The following is a 19,090-nucleotide window of genomic DNA, read 5'->3' on the forward strand; positions in this document are numbered from 1 at the left end:
ACTGTCACCATGTCCAAGATTGAGGTCCCAGTACCATTTTACATTATTTACAATAGTGTTCGTTTATTCAGTGTTTTGTAGGGTTCTTCCTGGGGTTTTGCCCATATATTTACATACATTACTGGGACCCTTCCCCTTGCTTGCCGATTGTCTTTGTTTGGCTGGTTGGGGGTGGTGGGGGGGAGGGGAGGTGGGGAGTCCTTTTTCCCCCCTGGAGTTTACAAGGGAGGATGGGAGTGGTTTGAGTTCCCTCTTTTGGGTGGTCCTCCCCTCATTCCCTCTCTGCTATTTTTGAGCACCCTTCCTTCCAGGTGACATTCCATGACCCCCTGCTTTCTAACCCACACCCTCCATCCTAACCCCTCCCTTCCCTATCTGACCCCATTAGTTAGCTGCTGGTTGAGAACAGGTCTGTGGCGAGGCTTGTGAAATTTTTCCATGTGTCGTGGAATCTCTCCTCGGGCCCACTTATTGCAAATTTTATTTTTTCCTAGTCTCAGGAACTCGGCCTGATCAGAGAGGCGTTCCGAGGTCCTGGATGGTATTGCCGACTTCCAACCTAGCAGAAGTCTACGCCTGCCGATCAGTGAGGCGAAGGCAAGCATAAGTTAAAGACATTACAAGGCTGACCGATAATATTAAATCGGTTGTTCTTGTAATTCTTAGTGCATTCAGGATTATTCTGTAAATGGTACTCCATCTTATGTTAGACATTCTGCTCCAGGAAAGGGACATGTGCAACTAGGGGACACAGTCTACATGTGAATTAGAAGCAGGAGGAAGCCACTTGATCCTGCTCCGCCAGTCAATAAGATCATGGCTGATCTCATAGTAACTTCAACCCCCATTCCTGGCTATCCCCCACCCCTGATAACCTTTCACCCCTGTGGTGATCAAGAAAAATAAGAGGTCTCCCTTTTTAAAATGGAGATGAAGATAATTCTTTTCTCCCGGAGGGTTGTTAATCTGTGGCATCTCTCCCTCCGAGAGCAGCGGAGGCAGGGTGATTAATAACCTTATTCTCCCTCTATGATAAACTGCAAACACTTCAACAAGTATTGCACTGCAAAATTAATTTAAGTGACTTGAACTTTTATGATTTGGGATCTTTCCAGCTTGCCACTCGCAACATGAAGGACATAATCTGCAGATGTATGAAATACATCACAGATAGCTCGCTTGCTAGAAGAAGTAAATTCAACTCCAACCCCATCAACAAGAAGTCACATAAGTTGGTAGTGCATTTATTTTATAAAGAATGGCAGGACAATGTGGTCCTACCTGCTCCCTCCTTCATATGACATGAACAGAAAGGATTCCTCACTCAGGCAGTAAGTTTGCTGATAGCAGCTGAGAACAGAGTGTCCCTGGCTGTGACAACGTCAGTGACTGTTTATCCTGCTGAAGTTCTTCATACTTGGGAGGATGCAGCTTGTTTGAGGTACCGGTGAAGTATTTGCCCTCCTCTTCTGCAACCTGAAATGCAACCTTCAGAAAAGGGAGGTCAATCGAGGAAATCGACGGGAAAATTGGAATAGAAGAAAACTGCTGTTCCTCAATATGTGGAGATGGTGTACATTGATTTGTCATTTAGACCATGAGATCCCATGTTTGCTCCTTGACTTGTGGCAAGTTAGCTAATTACAGGTGTGATGAAAGAGCCCTTGGATGAGTGAGGAAACAAACAACAGGGTTTCCCATTTCTGATTCTGATTGTGGCATTGGGATTTGTGAGAATTGATAAACAGCACAGTGGTCAAGACACATGCATTACGCACTGAGTGTCACATTTCCCAAAGTACAATGGGCTGAATTCTCCGCCGTCGGGATTCTCCGCTTTGCCGGCAGCCGGGAGTTTACCCACGGCATGGGGATGCCCCACAATGGGAAACATCATTCACCAGCCGGTGAAGCGGAGAATCCCGACGGTCTGCTGAACCAGAAATCTGGTGCGGTGGGACGGAGAAACTCTCCCGTGGGGTTTGGAAGCGTTCATAAGTATACATTAAAGGAAGCCCATTCAGAAGAAAATGGATGTTTTGTTTACTTCAGCTAACAACAATATCTAATGTCAAATACTGTAGATGAGTTGATGGTGACCAAACACCCAGCAAAACAAAGAATACACAGGAATACGATGACCAGGTTAAATTGCTAATGTACCTGAAGAAAAAGAGTCGTCTGTTTCTATAAATAAGTGCTTGTGTTTGTGAAAAGGAAAGAAATTAAACTTTTACTTTGAGAATCGCCAAAAAGCTTTTGTCACACATCCCTTTGCTTATTTTTACCAGTGAAGATGTATTATTCTCTTCTGCTCACAGGTCGGTGCTGATCACCCTGACAAGTGTTGTCGTTGTTGTCATCACCACTGACTGGATCAGTTGGGACAAGCTGAACCGAGGGTTTATACCAAGTGATGAGGTCTCCAGGGCTTTTCTGGCATCTTTTATCCTGGTTTTTGACCTCCTTATCGTCATGCAGGTACTGGCACTTAATTTGTTAACTCTTGTTTTCCCAAAGCTGAACCACATACAACTCTGTTGCTAAGCACCATGAGCGGCATAGTCCTTATTGAAGTTAGACAACATCATTCTGGGATCTGATAACAACCAGCACAGATGGTCATCTCATTACAACATGGTTATGCAAAAGTGTCATCTAGATGTCTAGAAATTAGTCTGCATATCTACCGGTTTTTCTACATTCTGCCTTTTAAATATATAAGGAACTTTGCTGCTTTTCAATTTTAATTGAACCTTATTTAAACCTGAAAAACATGGCTTTTAAGATAGAAAGAATAAGAATTTGAAAGAAAGTTTTTTAAAAAATGTATTGATTCATGGTCGTGGGCTTTAGTGGCTAGGCCAGCATTTGTTGCCCATTCCTAGCTGCCCTTGAGAAGGTGGTGGTGAGCTGCCTTCTTGAACCGCTGCAGTCCATGTGATGCAAGTGCACCTGCACTACTGTTAGGGAGGGAGTTCCGGGATATTATCTGGAGGCATGATTTTCTATTTCACTACCCGAAACCAATGTGTTATCTTGCATTGTGCGCATTCTTTCCTCATTGGTGTTTAGGCAGCTGGTAGAAGCTTAGTGTTAATGCAGCAAGACTCTGTAGGTAGGGAAATTGTCCTTAGAAGAAGAAAAACTTTGTGTGGTAAAAGGGTTAAAAAGGCAACACTGTATTTTGAGGCATGGTATTAAGAAAATGAAAGTATAGCAACTATCTCATTAGAGCAAATGTCACCATTGCACTCCAACAAGCTACGGTAAGGAAGGGATGACACAGGTTGATACCCTGAACAAAACACACGTTCATTCATCAATTTTTGAATTCCGAAGTTAGAAATTGTTTACAGTACAGAAACAGGCCATTCAGTCCAGCAAGTCAATGCTGGAGCTTATAATACATATGAGTCTCCTCCAAACCCTTTTCAGCTAACCCCTTCCCTCATATGCTTACCTAGCTCCCCCTTGAATGTATCAATGCTGTTCGCCTCACCTACTTATGGGAGTACGTTCCACATTCTAACCACTCGTTGTGTAAAGACCTGTCTTGTGAATTCCCAATTGGATTTATTAGTGACCATCTTATATTTTTGAACCCCTGGTCTACCCTTGAATGATGTCCAGTTCTTGCTGCATGCAGGCACAGATTGCTTCTGTATCTGAGGAGTCACAAATGGTGTTGAACATTGAGCAATCATCAGTGAACATCTCCACCACTGACCCTTTAATGGAGTCATTGATGAAGCAGTTGAAGGTGGTTGGGTTTAGGACACAACTCTAAGGAATTCCTGCAATGAAGTTTGGGGATTGACATGTTTGAGCTCCAAAACTACAATCGCAACCTTTTATGTCTTTTACTCACCACAGATTTGCTTACAGATTGCTTACCTGGACAACATTCAGGCTTGGGCTGATAAGTGGCAAGTTACATTCGTGGCACACAAGTGCTAATCAATGGCCATCTCCAACAAGAGGGAATCTAACTATCTCCCATTGACATTCAGTGACATTACCATCGTTGAATCCCCCACTATCAACCTTTTGGGTATTACCATTGACCAGAAACTGAATTGGACTAGCCCTATAAATACTGTGCCTAACAGAGAAGGTCAGGGGCTGGGAATTCTGCAGCAAGTAACTCACCTTCCACAACAGAAGCTTGACATCATCCAGGACAAAGCAGCCCTCTTGACTGGCACCTTATCCACCACCTCCCTGCACAGTAACTCACAGTGTCAGCAGTGTGTATCAGCTACAAGATGCACTGCAGCAACTCATCAAAGCTCCCTCATCAGCACCATCTAATTCCACTGCCTCTACCATCTAGAAGGACGAGGGCAGCAGATACCTGGGAGCATCGCCACCTGTAAATTCCCCTCCAAGCCACTTACCATTCTGACTTGGAAATATATCTCCATTCCTTCGCTGCTGCTGCTGGGGTACAATCCATCCCCAACAGGTCTGTGGCTGTACCTACATTCAGGGACTGCAGCGGCTTAAGAAGGCATCGCACCTCCTCTTTCGCAAGGGCAATTAGGGATGGACAATAACTGATGGCCGAGCCAACGATGCCCGCATCCCGTTAATGAATAAAAACACCTGTTTGTTCCATTAAGGACAAAATAAACTGTAGATTTAAAACAAAATCAGTAAATATTGGAAATGTATAGGGAGGAGAGGAATATTGAAGGAAGTGCTATTTAATCCACTTTGCATTTCTTTCTAGCAACTTTGAAATCATTGACAGAAGCTTGAAAGTTTTTCTCCTTTTGTTCCTATTTGGTACAGGCAGCCACATGCCCCTGCAGTGTGAGAGTCAAATATAAATTGGCAAAAGTGATGCTTCCTGAATTTTAGTTTCTAACAGCAGTAGAGAAAAGCACAAGTGCCCTCTTCCCTGCTGTCAAACCTGAGGAATAACATAGAAATGTACTTCTGTGTAATTTGGTGCTTTAAGCTGATTGTCGTTAGAAGCATTCCAGCTAATTGAGTTTCACAGAGAATGTCACAATCATCCATCTAAACATGCTTGTGATTGAAATTGCGTTAAATGTGTGAGTGCCATTTGAGAAAATGGACACTGCAGCAAAAGAGCAGAAATATGAAGGGAGGAAGAAATCACAAGTAATTAGAGGGGGAAATGCGGTGCAGCATTTCGGAAATTCGCGCAAGTTGTGCTTTTTCGATCAAATGCGCTGCCCCACATCAGCAACACGGATCTGTAAAATTACCCTCATTATTGTGTCAATTTGAAACCAGCTTTAATAAGTAGAGACCTTTTCATTCCAGTTCTGTTGACATGATTGATATTTCAATAGGAGTCTGACAATCAGATGCCCTGACTTCATGCCTTAGACTTACCAATGTTTGAAATAGGGCGGCGAGGGTGAATTTGACCATTTTTCAGATTTTAATAATGTTGCCGATTTTAGAAACTTAAATTGGGTACTGAAAGGAATGGTAAAATGTTCCATCATATTTCATAGACTGAGGCAAGTGGGTAAATGTTTACTTTTATCTGTTCTTTTGTGGGATGTGGGTGTCGCTGGCAATTTCACCATTTGTTACCCATCTCTAATTGCCGTATAACTGAGTGCCTTGCCAGACAATTTCAGAAGGCAGCTAAGAATCAACAACATTACTGTGGACCTGGAGTCACATGTAGGGCAGACCAGGTAAGGATGGCAGAGTTCCCTCCCTTAATCACATTAGTGAACCAGATGGGGTTTTTACAACAAGCGATCATATATTCATTGAATTCAAATTCCACCAGCTGTCCTTGTGAAATTGGAACCTACATCCCCAGAGCATTAACCTGGCACCTGGCCCTCTGGATTGCTTGTCCCTTGACATTGCCACCATCGCTCCACTGCAGCCTACACCCTCCCTCGCCCCATTCCAGCATCATGTTTGATTCATTTCAATTTAATGCTGGATTTAGGATCTGCTAAAGACCAAGGCCGAGGTCTTCAGATTATTCATGCCTACGGGATCTTCCAGTCCCCCTGATGGCGCACCCCTGCTATGGGTTTCCCGGTGGCGTATGGTGGATTCAGTGGGAAGTCCTATTGACAGTGGTGGGACCAAAAGATCCCACGGATAGTGGGCTACCTCCCGTTGCTGAGAAAGACACTGTGCGGAGGCCCGTGAATCTCGCTGCATGTGTAAGAGTCAAGGTGGAGCTCGCTGTTGTATGTTCTGAAGTTCACTGGGACATCATGGAGGGTCAGACCAGCATTATTGTGGGTTGTACTACGTGTAACATAGGAAAAAGAAACGAATGTTTCTGAATATATATCCAGGCCCAATCCCCGGAACCCCACCTAACCTTTTGGACACTAAGGGGCTATTTAACGTGGCCAATCCACCGAGCCTGCACATCTTTGGACAGTGGGAGGAAACTGTGAATAATGCTCGGCTGCTTTCCAGAACCTGAAATTATCCCAGGATAGGTTCTTAAAGGATTATCTGTCTTTGATGTGGGGTGTATTTGAGGGGTGTAGCTCTGGTTTGCACAAACTCTGGTCCTGAGTTATTCATCTCTAGCTCCCACAGCCTCGCCCTGTAGGAGCTAAAACGACCTGTACTATTTTATGTCACCAAATATAGCATGTCCTCAATGTAGTGTTGAGACTCCAAGGAAGGGGATGGAAGAAGAAATAGGAAGGCCCTATTTATAGATTCTGTGAGCAACATTATCTGATGAAGTGGAGCCCTTATAAAATGATCCAAGAATGACAAAATGGTCAATTTAATGACAAGCAGGCCTTGGGAAGGTCTAGGTTATGCTGAGAATTAAATACATTCTCAGGCTAAAGTTTTGAGACCTGGGGTGCTTTATCTCCAGGGGCTGCACCTGCTTAACCAACTCCCACCAATTCAACTGCATGCGACCAGGTAACTGCCAGCTTGAAAGTGATTCAGAGGTAGCAGCTGGCTGACGGTGGGAGTGGGCCTTTGGGTGGTTGAGAGGCTGACTCCTGTGGAAGGCTTGCAGGTAATCGGACAGGGAAAGGGGCTTTTGGCAGGGCCTTGCGGTCGGGTAACGGTGAATTTGGGGCAGAGGAGGCCAAGGTTTTGCTTGTAGATCCCAAAAGAATGGTGCTGCTCTTCGCCCTTTGTTTTCCTGAAAGCTGGCGATCCTCCTTCACCTAGTGGAAAAGATGCAGTGGATCCTCCCCTGAGGCACACATTCAAATGGAATCATGAGTCCCATTGACAGAATTTGCATAACTCTCAGGGGCTCCTGTCTGCTTTCGATGAGGATGCCACAGTCTTCGAACTACAGTAAGAAGTCAAAACAGCGGCCAGGAGAAACGAGCACCCCAATTTCAAAAGTGACCTCTGCACCCCCGCCTAGCATCTTCATTATGTCCCTAAAAGTCCGTTACTTCCAGGTGGGCTGGGTTAAACCGTGCATTTTCAAAGTGGGGGTCGCGACCCTGCGGGTGGGCCATGGGCGGGTGTTGTGTTGGAAGGAGCCATCCATTGTAGTTCTCCCGATCGCAGGAATTCTCGAACAACAGCCTCAGCAGCTTGCTTTTAACAATGCCGGCTGCGAGCGGCTTTAAAAATGGCTTCCGCGACCAGCGAATAAAATGCGGGTGCACTGCGCATGCGTGCCCGCTAATCAGTGTGCATGCGCGGAGCCCAGAGTGAACCACCGTCTCCTCAAGCTCAGTGGCAGAAGGATGAGAGGGGACATGAAAAACCTTTTTACACAGAGGGTGGTGGGTGTCTAGAATTTGCTGCCTGCGTTGGTGGTGGAGGCAGAGACCCTAAACTCGCAACTGGATCTGCACCTTTTGGTCTGTAAACTGCAGGGCTATAGGCCGTGTGCACGATGATGGGATTAGAAAGGGCACCTGGATGTTTTGGGTCGACATGGACAAGGTGGGCTGAATGGCTGTATCATTCAAGTAAAAGCCATTTTGTATGCTGGGATTTTTATGCTTAAATGTAGTGTCCATTTCTCCAAGACCGACCATATATAAGATAGGCTGTATATTGTGAGGATGCGATCATATTTTCACCTCTTCCAACATGCTCAGTTCGCCCTTTTACAGTTTTTGAAAGCCATAAAACATCAACATTAATTTGATATAAACTGACCAGCAGCTGACAAAACGATAGATGGAAATTAGATTTTCAGAGTTAGAAATGAACCAGAGTCTGATATGAAGAAATTGGTTCTCAGGTCTATTGAAAATGCAGTAAAAGTGTCCAGAGTAACTGAGGTAACACGTCAATGGCGGAGGACTCATCATGGTTCCTGGCAAGCTCATTGTCAATCTTCAGGAGAAAATCAGTCCCAAATATTGCATGAGGGACCCTTTGACCAGTATTAATTAAAAGCATCATCCTTCAACTTTCTCAAAGAGAAGTTTTTGATTTTTGCTGCTGCAGAATCAGTGGAAGTATTGAGTACTGTGTTGGAGGATTTGACACAGGTTCTTTCAGTTGGGTGATGCTGGATGAGGTGGGACACCCAACCATGCCTTCCACATTCCAGTTCTGTGCTGCTCCTCCTTGTTATGTGCCACCTAGTCCTGCAAAGGAGAGAGAAGAGTGTCAATGTGTGCGGTGTAAAGTGGTTGGACGATGTACCTTATCATAGCTGAATGGCTAATGAGACACGGGTGTGAGATTGCAGCAGTGGTAAGTGTGTGAGAGTGAGGTAAATCATGTGAATGTGAGACATGAGTCAGACATTGTTGGGGTGTGTGATGAGAGTGTGGGGCATTGAATAACTTGAGGTTACATTCCAATGGTGAAGGAAACTCGCCATTAGCCGATAGCGGGGTCTTCCAGCCCCACCGATGTCTTGTGGCTTTTTGCATGGCTTGCCCGCCCCACTGCCAGGAAACCTGCCATGGGGTGTCGCCGTAGTGGGACCAGAAGATCCCGCCAGCAGGAAGGGCTGGAAAATCACATCCAATTGGTTGGCAATACTTGAAGCAGAAGAAAGTAATTACATACAAGAAGCCTCTTAAAATACGGGTGGAATGGATGGTCCATTTCAGGCTGTCAGGCTTTCCAGCTTAAGCAAAGTGTACAATATCCTTGGAATAGTTCAGAAACTCCAGCAGTGATGTCCTGGACTCACATTTAGAGGATCCAAACTCATATCCCATCCGTAACTCACCATTCAAAATTGACTTCTCTCAGTGGCAGACATTATAAAACTCAGAAGATTGTCCTTCCAGAGTCGTTGCGTACACCTTGCCCAAAATTCTTTAAAAAAAATTTATAGTAGCCAATTCATTTTTTCCAATTAAGAGGCAATTTAGCATGGCCAATCCACCAACCCTGCACATCTTTGGGTTGTGGGAGCGAAACCCACGCAAACACGGGGAGAATGTGCAAATTCCACACGGACATTGACCCAGAGCTGGGATTGAACCTGGGACCTCGCCGCCGTTAGGCAGCAGTGCTAACCACTGTGCCACCGTGCTGCCCCTCCTTGCCCATTCTGCCAATCTCGGCCACTGTAGAAGTTATAGCCCTGGGTAAAGATGGGAATCTAAACGGGAAGAACTAACATCTGGTTTAAATAAAAGCCAATTTAAAAGACGAACTGCCATAGAGGAATTCTGCAGTGTCTCACCAGATTTACTTCAACAGTATTTTCCTCATCTCTGATCTGTATCGCAAAAAGGGCAAGCAGGTTGTTGTCCTTATAAAATGTTTGGGCTGTTATTTGTCTTTTAGACAAAAGACCTGCAAGAGCATCTTTGCATCTGCTGCAGCTATAGAAAATTAGTTTTTGAATGAGTTGTTCATTTTTTCAGGAGCTTGGGCTGTCTGAAAAGTCACCAAAAGGGGGCAAATAGTATTGCTCGCTCGAGTCAGTTGCAAACAATAAAATGCTCTTAACGCCAGGCTCCTGTGTGAACGGTGGTGTTGTGCCAGGAAAATTCATTGCTTTGGAAGAGCTGAAATTGCATTTCTTTCAATCTGCATCCAATAAGTCAGTCCTTGTAATGTAGTCTGACCAGCCGAAGAGGTGGTTAATCTATCACCAGGTGACAGGAAGCATAATACAACAAATGTTTTCAGACGGGGTGAATTGACTTTTCAGCCAAAGGCTGCCCACTTAGCTAAGTAAGCCTTTTTTTTTCCTCTTTTAAGGTATTTTGAAGGAGAGAGGGAAGGGATAGTAGTGTAAACTGGAGTAAATATAAAAATACATCAGACAAAGACTATAGATTGGGAAAATTAAAGCACTGATTAAATATCACTTCAGTTATGAGCAATGCCTTTAACTAAGACATTAGTTTGTGTTTAATATTTAATTTTCCATTGCATTGAGGTTTTAAAATGGTTTATCGTGAAACATTTGAAGATTAAATTAAAAGCCCAGTTTTAAATACTGACAAAATGCTACTGGGGTGAGGGCAGTTAACATCCCACTCGGGAATGTGAGTCAAGGCCTGATAGATTTTCAACTCTCTAGTCAGCATCGTGGCTGTTTCTGGTGGACAGTGGCAGCTGGGAAAATTCCAGAAGTGGCAATTCGCAATTGGAAGAAGCAAACCAACTGCAAGGAGGCGGGATATTTGCTGGATCTCCCAGCTGGGGGGGGGGGGGGGGGGGGAGGGGGGGGGGGGGGGAGGGGGGGGGGGGGGGGGGGGGGGGGGGGAGGGGGGGGGGGGGAGGGGGGGGGGGAGGGGAGAGGGGAGAGGGGAGGGGGGGGGGGTTGGAGGAGGAGCCTGAGATAGCAGAGGCCTTGTGCGGGGGTTTTCAGCAGGTTCAGGACATTGCCGTCAGGCTCAAATGGGGGTCAGATGCCTAGATTATGTAGGGAACATCATTAGCTGTGACTTTCCCCAAATGATCCTGTTAATAGCCAGAGAAGAGGTTTGCCTTCAATAAAGGACGACACGCTGGCACTTGGAGCTGGAGGACAATTAAGTGGCAGTCGCGGGATCCTTTGGCTGGTTTGAGAGAGCCACTAGATTGGTTCACACACTCATACAAGCATAGAATTTACAGTGCAGAAGGAGGCCATTCGGCCCATCAAGTCTACACCGGCCCTCGGAAAGAGCACCTGTGGGTCTGGAGTCACATGTATGTCAGACCAGGTAAGGACGGCAGATTTCCTTCCCTAAAGGGCATTACTGAATCAAATGGGTCTTTACGACAATCAACGATAGCTTAATGGTCATCATTACTGAGAGTCGCTTTTAATTCCAAATTTCTTAATCAACTTTAAATTCCACCAACTGCTATGGTGGGATTTGAACGCATGTCCCCAGTGCATTTTACTGGACCGCTGGATTACTACTCCAGTGACATTACCACTGCTCCACCACATCCCCCAATTCCAGTTGGGACTGCAGTTTGCATTTATTAATGAGGTTTCCTTTGTAATCCAGTGGGAGACACACCCACCAATTAAACTCAGCCAGATCAGCGGAAATGGATAAGATCCTGCTCCTCACCACCTTTCTATTTGTTCAGGGAAGGACTAGATTCCCCCACCCCCCTCAAAATTATCTCCTTTGAAAGCACGTAGAGGCTATCTTTAGAAATCTTTAGCAAAACAGCCTAAAAGTGCCGACCTACAATCAAAGGTAAGAACATTGTTTTGGCTCTGTGGATTGACTGCCTATGAGCTTCTACAGACCCCCATGTTAAAACCCATCTGGTTCAGGGAAGGAAATCAGTTCAAGAGCAATTAGGGATGTTCAACAAATGCTGGCCTTGCCAGTGATACCCACATTCCATGAAATACTACAAACATACATACCAACATACAAAATAAGCGAAGATGGAGGATATTTGGTCCCTTGAGCCTGCTCCGTCATTCAATAAGATAATGGCTGATCTGTTTGCGTTCATTTCCACTGTGGTGATATGCATCACTGTATATACACAAGGATTAATGTAAATACACTACAACTAAATAACCACTCGAGGGATTTGATTTCTATGACTGAGACCTCTGATAACCTTAGATTGCTGTTGAGCAAGGGAATCGCTCTACCTCTGTGTAAAAAATGTCAATGATCCCACTTGCACAGTCTCACAACTCTCTGAGAGAAATCCATTCTCCTCATCTCTGACCTATAAGGATCAATGATTTGAGGCCCCAGCACAGACTCCTGCGGGTGTCCACTCACATCCTGCTAGTCAGACAAAGACTCATTTATGCATACTCTGGCATCCCCCTCAGCCACCCCCCTCCTTCAAGCCCCACCCCTGGCATTGCCAACAGCGCACTTCCCCCTGGCACTATCACACTGATACCTGGCACTCGTACACTGGACCCTGAGGGAGGTCAGCCCATTAACAATGTGGCCCTCTGCCACTGCCAGGCTGCAAGGGAGGGGTCCCCCAAGAGTACTGGGGTTTGGATGGGTGCGGGCTAGGTAAGGTGTTGATCACGGGACCCTCCCCTGGGATGCCTGACAGCTGTTGAGCAGGGGAGGCGGTGACATAATGGCATTGTCACTAGACTAGTAAACTAGAAACCTAGGATAATGCTCTGCGGACCTGGGTTCAAATCCCGCCACTGCAGATGGTGAAATTTGAATTCATTAAAAATCTGGAATTAAAAGTCTAATGATGACCATGAAACTGATTTTTGTAAAAACCCATATGGTTCACTAATGTCCTTTAGGGACAGAAATCTGCCATCCTTAGCTGGTCTGGCCTACATGTGACTCCAGACCCACAGTAATGTGATTGACTCTTAACTGCCCTCTCAAGGGCAATTAGGGATAGACAATAAATGCTGCCCCAGCTGGCAACACCCATGTCCCATAAACAAATTTTTAAAAATCAGATGTTTTATTGAAGATGCATGCCAGGAAGACACTCTCCCTTTCCCCCACATCTGCTCCTCAGCCCTATGCATTTAAAACTGCTGCTTTTCAAAGTGTCTCAGCCTCGCTGGAAAACCCACAACAATGAAACCGCCTGAGATCCTTTGAAAAGCTGAGCATTCATTCAATTTCACAGTGCAGTGCCTTTAACTTGCTTTTGATTGATGGCTTAATGGTTTAAACACAGCAGGCTGGAGGTTTGTTCATTTACCTTTCCATTCACGTTTGAATGCATCTGAAGTACTCTCCCATTGATTCTAACCATAATGTTTCTAGACATCTTTGTCCTGATTGACAGATGCTAACCACTTCATAAACACTAAGTGCTTTCACTTAGTCTTTTCTAATTGCAGAAATCACTTGGCATTGTTGAAATGGCCAATAGCTGCCAATCACAACATGGTCAAGGATGTTAAACATTGCGGTGGAGTTCCTGCTGGTGAGGTGGGGGGAGCGGTAGTGGAGATTCTGGCTTCAAGCCCGTCGATCACGTCGAAACAGTTCATATGAGCTGTTTGCATGTTCCCGCCGGTGAGGGGCAGGAAATCGCTATGGCCAGTGGGGTGGGACCGGAGACTGAGGACTGGGTCTGCCTCCCAGAGCCGATCCTAGATGGACCAGGACGGGATTCCCAATCTTTGCGACAGGGAGAATTCTGCCCATCGACTCTATTTTTGGTGCCAGGTTTTTCATTCCTGTCATGGTCACTGTTAGCTCTGCTGTAAACTTGATGTTGATCAGAAATTTATTGTTGTTTTCATTGACAATCTTATTTTTTTGTATTTATTTAGCGAATGTGCATGTCTCTGGCTGGGCCAGCATTTATTGTCCATCCCTAATTGCCCTTGAACTGAGTGGTTTGCTCAGCCATTTCAGAGGGCATTTAAGAGTTAACCACATTGCTGTGGGTCTGGGGTCACATGTAGGCCAGACCGGGTAAGGATGGCAGAGGACATTAGTGAACCAGGTGGGTTTTTACGACAATCGGCAGTAGTTTCATGGTCATCATTAGTCCTTTAATTCCAGATTTTTACTGAATTCAAATTTCACCATCTGCCATGGTGGGATTCGAACCCGGGTCCACAGAGCATAACCCTGGGGCTCTGGATTACTAGTCTAGTGATAATGCCACTGCGCCACTGCCTCCTTACTCACTCATAGAGAAAGCTTGATAGAACAACAACAACAGATTCTTAGCTGAGCAAAGCCATGCTCATCACATACCCTCTTGATGGGGGAGGGAGGGTGCCATTAAACTATCGCTGATTGTCGTAAAGACCCATCTGATTCAGTAAATTCTTCCCAGTTGGGTTTTCACTTTATTATAAGGGTTGGTAGCTACAATATGGGCTGAGGTAGGAAATTACCTCAGGTATTTCAGAAGATTTCAGTGTGGCAGAATAAGTCCAAGAGTTTGGATTTGTCATCAGAAATAGTTTAGTTGCCTGAGAAGCACTTAATTATCCAGTCTTACCTCCACTCCCCCTCCCCCTCAACCTCCCTGAGGATTTGTGACTGCTGAGGGCTGAAATCCTGCCCTCCAAGAGTAGCTGACCAATCAGTGGCAGGCAGTACTCCATTACAGGCAACACCACAGGGACCTATAGCTGCTGCCAGTAATGCACCCAGGGAGAGGCCTAGGATCATTGAAGGACCCAGGCCATAGTTAAGTAAGGGAGGGATGGGGGTCACAGGAGGATTCATGGGGGAGCTGGGTGGGAGCAGATGGTTGAAGGCAAAGGCATGGTGCGCGGCCACAACTCTTACCCGATGCCAGGTCCCTGAATGGGCACTGTGTCTTTGAAAGGGGGACACTTTCAGCAGGTTACTGGCAAACATGACAGGGAAGCTGTGGCCCTCCCATGTAATCCCAGAGCTAGCATTAAATTCTGGTGGGCTCAGGAATAATTGGTATTATTTGGCTCAATGACAACTTTCCTCTAGCAGCTAAGTTTCTCCGAATGCATTTCCTGCCTCCAATTTAAGTGCAGGAGGTTTGACATGTGACCTCTCCTGGACTGCCATGCTTCCCATCACAAACGGCTGCATCCAGCCCATAATTTTCACTGGAATCAACCCCAATCGTTTTTGAATTCATCTTTCTTGCACACGCTCTCTCACACACACACGCACACATCATTAGCTGGAGATCTGCATTTTGCTTCCATGTAAAACATGGGCAGCATTTTACCCGTGGGCTTCAGATTGCTGACGTCAAGGTCAAATGGGGGTCAGAAGCTGGCCCAACGGGAGCAACAATTAGCCGGCAGTGATTTTCCCCCAAACTGATCAATTAGTGATGAGAGGTAGGCTCACCATCCAGTTAACAATGGGAGGCGGCTTTGTGACACTGCAGCGCCAATAGAACGCCCTTCAGCCCTGAAGCAGCAGGCTGCCTTTTCAGGTAATTAAGAGAGAGGGTGCCTCAAGATGGATGCATCCCCTCTTGTCCATATTTTTGCACTTTAAATTAAAAGAAAATCTTCTCAGCAGCCAGGCTAACATTGGGGATGGCGAGGGGGGAATCCCTCACAGGTAGCATGTGGCTGCAGCTGAAGCCTTGGGGTGGCATTGGGGGGGGGGGGGGGGACCCTAAAAGTCCATCTGTAGCACAGCTCTCGCCCCCCCCCCCCCCCCCCCCCCCCCCAGACCGCTGTCCAGGCAGCTGGCCTGTTCCCTGATGTCTCCGGAGGCTGACCAAAAATCTCTGTCAGGAAACCTTATTCAGCTTTAAACAGGCTTAATTGACAACCTCCGCTTGTAGGTGGGTAGCTTCGATCCACCTCCTCCCCATCCAGCTTTCATGAAAATGGACCCGGGGCAGGACAGAGCCAGGAAACTAGCACACTGGCCACTAGCACACATATCTGTGTGCTACCTGCATGATCGCTCTTACTGGAATTAAAAAACCCAGTCTCATATCTTTCTGGCAACAAATACCATTTTCTTTAAATGAAATTTCAAAGAACCACAATGCTTCAATGTTGAAAACAACTGCTAGTAATTAAAACGTCAAAGTTAATATCATTATGATTGAAGTTAGTCTCACCGATCATAACGTGCAAAGAATATGTAACATTCGCATCACATAAAAAGGTAATTAACACGGAGGCTTATTTATTCAAAGGTTTTGGATATTCAAAGGTGAATACATAAATTATGAAGGGACACTGTTCTAGGAGCTTTGATTCATCCCCAAACCAGATAAGCATGCCCCTTCGGGAACTTGCAACAACTATATTCTTGCCCCATTTATCTCTGCTCAGAATATCTTCAGTCCCAAGGGCTATGGCCTTATTCTTCAAAGAATGTGAAAATATAAATTCTTATTTTTCACTTCTTCTTTAACCGCCTGGCTCTGTAGTAATGCCACAGCGATGTGATACAAATGTAGACAATAAGAACAACATGAATATCTGCTTCTTTGAAACAATAAATAAGATGAAGAAATTAAAGTGACCTTACAAGGCTCTGAATCTTACTTGAAATGGTTCAAACTCTACCCCCATCAATCATAATTGCAAATGACTTTCTTCATGATCGGCAGGTCGAACTGTAATATCTCATAATTCTCCATTTGTTGCCTCATTCCCCAAACTCTTTGCCTTAGTTTAATAAAATCTGTTAAGGAAGAAGTAAACAAGACAATAAAACAACACTATACAGATTAAAATCTATAGAAAATTATCATTGAGAACAATGGAACCAATCACAGAATTAAATGTTTCAAAATATCAATGCCATTGACTTTGAATTTTGTAGTACATAGTACAACAACTCACTAGGAAGCTGTCATTAATAAAGCTGAATTTATTTACATATTTACACAAGTCTGCTTAATGCGGCATCTCACTCCCGTGCAGTCCTAGCTGGGAGGATTTGTTCTGTCAGGCTCCGCGTTGGGCCTGTTTTTATATCTTACTCCTAAGGAGCCCCAGGTGGCTGGCCTACCTAGGGAGCCCATATTCCATGAGTCTCATGGGGAGATCAGTGATGGTTTCCCCGTGTTCTTCGTAGGGGTTATAACACCTTGCTAGTTATTTATTCTATCCATCTGGAAAAATGATCACTTTAGAATATCGTAAGAGGTTCCTCAAATTTTGCTTTTGAAGCAAATTTGTTTAAATGATCATGGAAATGCAAATTCAGAAGATATTTAATATAAGTCACTTCAACACAGAGCATTTATATTTTCAAATGTGTTACTAATCTGTTTTTAAAATCAGTTTTTCCCCTTCAGGATTTGAATGCCAAGCCATGAGTATTATGAGCTTTTTTTATAATTTAAAGATTTATTCTGGTATGTCAGGTTTGTTCAAGCAATATACTATTGAAGGGCCAATAATTTTACAATGTTAACTCGTTTCTAAAGTTTTGAGACTGAATTTGACTTTCAGTATTATTTTCACCTTTGTTCGTGAGTCTGTTGAACAATATGGGTTGGATTCTCCATTCTGGAGACTAAGTGCTCCCTCCAGGGGAGAAGCATTCTTGGTCTCCGTTGGCAGTCGGAGCTGTTTCCAGGTGCAATTCCCTGTCTTTGATCATGCTAATTTATGCATGGAGGAGAGCTAATGGGACTCCATCAGAATTCTGGTATCGGGCCGCCATTTTGAGCGGCCAACCTAATTCGCGGCCTGACGCCAGGCCCCCTCCCCCACAAGCAAATCCCCCACCCCCACCATGGGAATAACGGGTCACCCCTGAAAAAGAGGAAATGCTTTTGATGTGTTGAGGAACTATCAATCATAGCAAGAGTGTTTGTAAGCATTGTCATTAACATCGAAGCAGGCTATTCGCAATGCATTTGAGTGTGAAGGGAAAGGTAGATCAACAATCCGCCAAGCACCTGTCTCTGAAGTAATAAGACAGCAGTGGAGCAGGCACCGATCCCGTTTTTCGGCTGATGCTCCATTCTCCAATAGATTGGGAAACACACTACTGGTGACAGGCAATGGAGAATCCACTCCTATATCTCAAAACCTCATGGACGAATTTCAACAAACCTTGGTACAGAAATAGGGAATGGCCAATTAAATTTGGTGAAGATGCAGATCTAGATACTGGAATTTTATAAATGATCCATTAATGTTGGGCAATTGGGTGACTTGACCTTTTTCTGGGACGTTGTGAGTTGATTTAGAATGTTATTGATTGTTTTAGACTGTTGTGGATGGTCTCAGCTGCTGTGGTGGAATTTGTTAGAGCTGTGAAAATGTGAGCAGAATTTCGAGAGCAGGTTGTTGGATGTGGATTGGTCTGATGTCACCTCAGTGTGATGAAACCTTTTAATAAGAGGACTTCCTCTTTCAGCTGTGTAGTAACAGAACACCAAGAGCTGTGTAATTATGATAACATTGAGTTGACATAATGTGGCGAGGTATGCATTTTGCTGTCTTCACTTGTGTACATTTATTTCGCAGCAATGCCCTCTCACTCAATTCAAGGGCAATTAAGGATGGCCAATAAATACTGGCCCAGGCAGTGATGTCCACATCCCATGAATGAAAAGTAAATTGAGGCTTCCTCCCAAGGTGGCTGCGGGGAGGTGGTGGGGGGAGGAGCAAGGACCACAGCTTCCCGTAACATCCTGCCCATTGTTTCACTGGCATTAACGCTTAGCTTTACAATTTTATCATCCTTTCGGTGTAAGTAATTGTTTGACCATTTCATCTTTTATTTTAAGTTGTTCGGCCGAGTGCTGTGTACAGTATTCTGTTGAGCGCAAAGTGTCTGCTGCATTCACTGCAGGACAACAACAAATCACTGGATGCAGATGTATCTTGTGAGGTGTAATATGGTGCTATATAAATGCAGTTTATCTTCTTTAATTTGAAGCATTGACAACAAGCTTTCCCTTGCCACACATCTAGAAGATACCCGAGTCTTTTAAAATTGATTTTAAATATCTAAGCAGCAAGAGGTTGGGGCATTAATTGCAGCTACACAACGGGCTAAATCCACATTTCCCCAACAACATGTTTCTCGGCGCCGCGCCATTTGCTGGCAGCAGAATCTCTACTCCCGCCGCTTATCAATGGGATTTCCCATTGAAGCCATCTCACGCTGCCGGAAAACCCATGGGCAGGGGCGCACTGCCGGCGGGAGCAGAGAATCCCGACACTCGGAGAACTCTGGCCAACATTTCACTCAATCTGAGGCACTCGACTTTCAATCCCAGTGGTCACCAATGGTCACAATTTGGGTTTAGAAAATGTTGAATTTTCAAATTTCGGATGGCGAATCAACGG

The 19,090-nt window shown here is 45.0% G+C and overlaps 1 protein-coding gene across 4 annotated transcripts in view; it reads left to right on the forward strand.

The window, feature by feature from the left end:
* Positions 1-19,090, forward strand: part of tmem117 (transmembrane protein 117) — a 410,204-nt gene that overhangs the window by 336,762 nt on the left and 54,352 nt on the right. For all 4 annotated transcript variants that reach the window (XM_038780445.1, XM_038780448.1, XM_038780447.1 and 1 more), the window contains one exon: positions 2,322-2,481. In XM_038780445.1, coding sequence (XP_038636373.1) covers positions 2,322-2,481 — 160 coding nt within the window. The remainder of the gene's footprint in view (positions 1-2,321; positions 2,482-19,090) is intronic.

The sequence above is a fragment of the Scyliorhinus canicula genome, chromosome 20, assembly GCF_902713615.1.
Source record: "Scyliorhinus canicula chromosome 20, sScyCan1.1, whole genome shotgun sequence".
In the NCBI taxonomy this organism is placed as follows: Eukaryota; Metazoa; Chordata; class Chondrichthyes; order Carcharhiniformes; family Scyliorhinidae; genus Scyliorhinus; species Scyliorhinus canicula.